At 31.4% G+C, this 6,533-nt stretch overlaps 1 protein-coding gene across 1 annotated transcript in view; it reads right to left on the bottom strand.

Moving 5' to 3' along the window:
- The window catches only part of LOC126889304 (uncharacterized), a 79,832-nt gene that overhangs the window by 21,728 nt on the left and 51,571 nt on the right, over nt 1–6,533 (bottom strand). Inside the window, exon 2 of the mRNA XM_050657475.1 lies at nt 5,810–6,161. Within this exon, the coding sequence (XP_050513432.1) occupies nt 5,810–6,161 (352 nt within the window). The remainder of the gene's footprint in view (nt 1–5,809; nt 6,162–6,533) is intronic.

The following is a 6,533-nucleotide window of genomic DNA, read 5'->3' as shown; positions in this document are numbered from 1 at the left end:
TTCAGGTACTATCAGTCTCCGAAGAGTGCAAAAAATCTTCTGAACATATCAAAATAAGTTGCGGGTACATCCTAACACCCTGGTACACAATCTTCTCAACAACCAACAAGCGAAGAGATTGAAGCGATATGATCCATTGGACCTACCTAACCGATCCTGACAGAGCCTACAGCAGTGAGGAAGCTACGCCTTCAACAGCGTCCAGCCATTGTGTTCTGTGCCAGTTTTAGTTTTCGTGCTCGCGTATCAGTGTATGTGCGCATCTCACCGGTAAACAAGCTAATGTGTGTGTGTCGTGATGCTTTGGTCACTGGACCTTACATCGCTCTGTCATTGTAAAGACAAACAATTTTACTTATTGTTTTCATTGTAAAACGGATTGTAAAAAATCTTGGATGTTAATAAAAAAAAGAAGTTTCTCATTAATATCATGCCATCAGCACTGCAACATTGAAGGTTTTATCACCATTTCCGACTTCGTACTTGTGCGAAACGGACTTTTCTGCAGTCACAGTACGAATAAGTTTGGGAAGCCCTGGAATATAGAATGTACAAGAAATCCGTAACAAAGAACAAGAATTTACGCAAGAATTACAACATCGCAACATTATCCATTTTTTCGAAAATTAATAAAACGGAAACGTTTATACACATTTCTTCTAGGGATGGGGAACGATCAGAAAGTCACAAGACATAGAACAATTAGAAGAAGAATTTAGAGGTATGAAAGTGAAATAATCTCCGTGTAATGTATCCACAACTAATTCGACATGAATCACCTAAAATGTTTGATGCGCTACGTAGATTATTTGAAAGATGTTTTAACAGAGAAGTGAGTCCAAAGAATGGATACAATCCTACATATTTCCAATATGTACATGGTTAGCTGAACAAAGATTGAGAGCTGGACAGTCTGGACACTATTGACATTGACTATCTTTTCGGTTTAAAAATCGTATATAAAAACAGACAGATCAAATGGGAGAAAAGAATAATAAGAATAGCGAGGATTATAGTCATAAGTATAGTACCTAATAGATTTATAGTACAAGATTTCATTCTAATATCTATATATTTTTATTATTATTTAATTATTTAAGTATTAAGTATTATACTACTAAACACTACTTACAACCTGATACTTACACTACTGATACTTACACTACTGATACTTACATTTACAATCTATAATATAATGTATTTAGCATAATAAAATTTATCTCATTATAGTATTTTTTTTATGTTTTATAAATCATGTCTGAGCAAAGTCAGATTTCTCATTCTTAAAAACAATATCATACTGTCCTTTTCATGAGCATTTTTCAGTGCGTAACAAATGATAGGAAAAAGGGTAAGTCCGTGATAATACACATTTATGACATTTATTCTAACATGACATTTTAGTTAAATCTGACAGTTGTCACATTTTATTTTCAATTTGGAATAAAAACAAATCAAATGTGTTTCTTGCATTTATAAAATGGTATTTTTTTTTATTTGTATAGTCTTATAAATTATACAGATTATATTTGTAATATTATCTAATTAAAAAAAATTATTTTGTTATTATGGCGCCATCTATCGACAACTAGAATAACTAGAATAAATGTTGTAAATGTCTGTAATCACGGACGTGCTTTTTTTCTGTCACATACAATTTAATGCATTAGAAAGAAATCGAAAAACTGTGACGCACTGAAAGATGATCATGAGAAAAAGAATACGTGCATTTCTTTTGTTTTTTTTATACTTAAATAGATTATTTAGTGATTTAATTTTGTTTAACAGTTAAATAAAACTAAATTTTGCTTCACAATTATTTCATTTCTTGTGTGTGACTTACTGACCAGACAGAAATACAAATATGTACAAACAAATTGTAAGTTAGTTAAATATTAATTTGTTTTTTTTTGTTTGCTTTGTTGCTTAAAAGATAAAAGATTAATGATATTTCTGAATTAGCCTAGCCATTAAATAGGCTGATTCAGTGGCTCCCAATACAAGTATTTAAATAATTTATAATATTTTCCCAGAAAGGAAACAACACGAAATGCAACGTAATTTTCGCTACGAATACTTAGAAATTAGAGTCGTATGCATCTCTCATTCCATCCATAGCCATATACAGGGTGAGGCAGATAAAAGTCCTATTAGAAATATCACGAGAACTAAAGGAAACAGAATCATGAAAATTGGAATGAAGGGGTTTTGAAGAGTGATCTCTTTAATGAAAATAATTTCATCGATTTGCTACTTCCGGTTATACCGGAAGTGGCTTATAACTTCGTTTTTTTGAATAGAACATCCTGTATATTTTTACATTTTTGGATTCTCCTGGATGTCTTCTTTCTTAAAATAAGAGGTTTTGTAATGTTATACAGGGTAGTTTAAAAGATAATTACGTTTTTTTTTCTTATTTCCTAGCAACATTCACACCCTGTAGAATTGTAGTAGTTTGACATCAAAAACTCTATTTATGTTCAAATGATTTTTAATATAGTCTACTATTGTTAAAAAATGTTAGTATAGCTAAACGTTGAATTGTACTATACAGGGTTGGTCGAAACTCGGAAAGAGTATTTTCTGAGTTTTCTTAAATGGAACACCCTATATTTTATTATTGCAATGAAATGATATTTTATGCTACTTTTTTATTTCTTAAGCATTCCCTATACCTAACTGCTTTAATTTGTGAGTTATTGGTGATTCAAGCCAAACATTAATTTTAACAAAAAATACGTGAAATTTTATTAGGTTGGTCGTGAAAATATTCAATCACAAATAATTTTTCGGAAATAAATACATATTAATCTAGACTGATCTTTAAAATTGCCAATAATGGTTGAGCTATCAAAATACCTACGTAGTTAACATTCTTGGCGCGATTAACAATTAAGCACAAATTAAAGCATTTAGGTATAGGGAATGCTTAAGAAATAAAAAGGTACCATAAAATGTCTTTTCATTGCAATACTAAAATACAGGGCGTTCCATTTAAGAAAATTCAGAAAATCCTCATTCCGAGTTTCGACCAACCCTGTATACTAAAATTTAACATTTAGCTATACTAATAATTTTTAATAATAGTAGACTATATTAAAAATCATTTTAACATAAATAGAGTTTTTGATATCCAACTACTACAATTCTACAGGGTGTGAAATTTGCTACGAAATTAATAAAAAAACGTAATTAGCTTTTAAACTACCCTGTATAACATTACAAAACCGCATATTTTAAGAAAGAAGACATCGAGTAGAATCTAAAAATGTAAAAATATACAGGGTGTCCCATTAAAAAAAACGAAGTTTTAAGCAACTTCCGGTATAACCGGAAGTGGCAAATTGATGAAAATATTTTCATTAAATAGATCACCCTTCAAAACCCCTTCATTCCAATTTTCATGATTCTGTTGCCTTTAGTTCTCTAAATATTTCTAATAGGCCAGTTATCTGCCTCACCCTATATACATATTTCGACGGTTGAAAGGTAAAAGGTTGTAACCCACAAATTAACTTTTTTCAGGAAGCAGAAAAAACGCCCCATTTAAATAATTTTATGGAGAATTAACCTAATAATAAAATTGTAATATTCAAAATATAAATGTTGAACAAAATAATTAAATTAATAATATAACTACAATACTTATTTGTTTGTGTTACAAAATAAATAAATTTGAATATATCGTTTTGTTGTGAATGATCATAGAAAAAATTGTGTATACAACTTGCATTTAATTATCATTATGATGCTCGGATTCTATACAATACTCGCCGCTTCGCGACTTGTGTCGTATCCGCAGAGCCTATTTTACTTCAAATCAAGCCCGAGGCACTACACAATTTTCGGGCACCTAAATAAAATTTAATAATAATAACTTTTTTAAAGAAATATAGTTTCACAAGAAAATAAAAATTTTATTAAAAATAAATAAAATTTATATTTAAACAATTAAACATTGTTTAAGGGGATAGGCGCAAACTTTCGGCTTCAATGCTATTAGTTTTTTTCGAAGCTTGAGAAAACTAATGAGTATTTTTGAAAAATTTAAACGCAGAATGAAAGATTACGTTACTATCGAGGGCCGGAAGTCCCTAAAATCTTCGATAATGTTTATTTTAATAAGTTACAGGGGTGAAAAAAAGAGAAAATTGGGTGTGATTTTTAATTTTAAATACATATCTTATTCAAACGAAACTTTTTATTTATTCTAAGGGACATTCGGCCCTCGGTAACGTAATCTCTCATTCTGCGTCTAAATTTTTTTTAAATATTTATTAGTTTTTTGAGGATTCGAAAAAATAAATGCATTTAAACAGCATTGAAGCCGAAAGTTTGCGCCTATCCACTTAATTATAACTCTTATGGTTATCATTTATCATTGCCTGTTCGTAAAATGAAAGAATTTTGAAAATTTGTTTTGTTATTGTAATAAACATGTTTTGTTTGGTGATCTTTCCGGGCCCCATTCAAATATGGGCCCGAGGCAGGTGCCTCACGGGCCTAGTGGTAAAATAGGCCCTGCGTATCCGTCATACTCACATCATAATGACCATCATTAAAATGCTCGTTGCATAATATACCAGTGGCGACGCGTGACTTTTTATAAAGTGTTACCAAAACCAGATGCAAAAAATCTTATTTAATAAAATGAAGATATGGCTAAATGTATAATACATATAGCTTCAATAATATCATTTTGTATATCACTTGAAACTCTCGAAAAAACAGTTGATGTTTCTAGATGTTGGCAAAATTTTTGATCTTTTTTGGCAATTAATGTTAACAATTCCCTGTAATTGCCTAGAATGTCAGAGCCGTCGCCCTCAAAATGACCACGAAACGCTAATTCTTGTTCGGCCAAAAAACATACGGTACATATCTATTATAAGTGAGCTAAGGATATACGAGTACCTATCTATTTTTTTAACAAACTCATTATGTTTAGCAATATTTGCTTTAAATGCTTGGTTAAGAGAACTTTTGATTCTTGTTTTGCCAAACTGAATTAAATTGGGTATACATCTTACATGTAGGTAACGGAGAACTTTCATGTCTCTTTTTTAAAACTCTAAAACTATTTAAATCGTGAACCTGGTCCACCCACTTTTCTGTAAAAACCAGAAGACATGGCCAACAATACAGTCTATTTTTCTTGCAACCACATAACCAAGGATTTTCACTGTACCAACTAAATTTAAAATATCGAGCTAATTTTTTAAATTCCTTTTTTTTATTTATTTTTTTTTATTCCTTTTTTAAATTGTTTAAAATTCCTTTAAATTCCTTTTTTAAATTGTTTAAAATAGGTCTTTCATTTTCAATAATCTCATTTTATTTTTCAATCAGAATTACTTTTCAAGTAGTTGATCGATTACGCAGCGACACTCATCCATGGTGAACTGCATGCACACTTTTTATTATAGGTACTGTTAGCTTTAAATCTAGTAACAGCCCTACTGATATACACAGCGCGCTTACGGCCATCGCTCCTTCAAAATTTTCACTAGTCGGTCCCGAGCCGCCCGAGCGACAGCGAGATAACCATTCATTGTTACCACAAAGAGACTGGTAACAGAATATAATAAAGTGCAACTGAGTCACATAAACTCGCCAATATTTTCGTGTGTCTGGCTATTTACTGAATTAGGTACTATTAACACATAATATAATAATATATTTCTATTGGTAAAAATAAAATAAAATAATAAATGGAATTATTAATCGTCATAAAATACATATTTATTTGCAAAATTTTTACATGGACGCTTCGCCAGTGTAATATACTATCATTGAACTATATACTAACCTATTATGACTGCTATAACTGTTCAAGCCAAGACTGGCAATAAGTTTCTCTCTTTGCAGTCTAACTCTTTTAGTAGTGATCACAAAAGCGCTTACGAAAGCTTTTTGGCAAACTTCGACCGTTTCATTTGAAGGCAGGAGCGGTACCAAATACTTGCAGGTAATTCTTCGTGGTGGACGGCCTGACGTCGAAGTTTCCGAAACGTTCAGCCTGGCTCGCAGATCCATGTGCTGACGCAAGAACCTGTTCTGTAGATCCGCATCGCCGAGACCATAGAAATGGTTGAAGATGTGTTGGCGAGCCTCCAAGGGCACATTAGAATCACATTTGTGGGGACATTGGCACAGTTCATCTGAAAAAAGAAATATAATTAATATAAATGATACTTGAAGAGAGTAGTATGAAGCGTGAAATACCCCAGGAAAATAAGGCAAAAATATACCATGTTCGGGACACTTGAGCAGCCAGGTTACAAATGAGTTTTTTGGGTACTATATACCTAATACATTATACATACAAAAATGCCCGTCACAGTTCGGACGAGAAATTTAGTTATTAACAAATAAGTGTCAAAAATGGCAGTTTTTTCGTTTAAATCACTACGGGTAAAAATAGGGTAATTAAATATCTTATTTATACTGTTATTCTTTTAGTAGATGAGCCAAGGTTTAAAATGGCAGTTTTTGAATTTCGGTTCGATCATTTGTTGCTTCAGAAATTGCAA

The sequence above is a fragment of the Diabrotica virgifera genome, chromosome 1, assembly GCF_917563875.1.
Source record: "Diabrotica virgifera virgifera chromosome 1, PGI_DIABVI_V3a".
Classification (NCBI taxonomy): Eukaryota; Metazoa; Arthropoda; class Insecta; order Coleoptera; family Chrysomelidae; genus Diabrotica; species Diabrotica virgifera.
The sequence above is the reverse complement of the archived record's forward strand: the minus strand, read 5'-3'. Positions and strand labels throughout refer to the sequence as shown.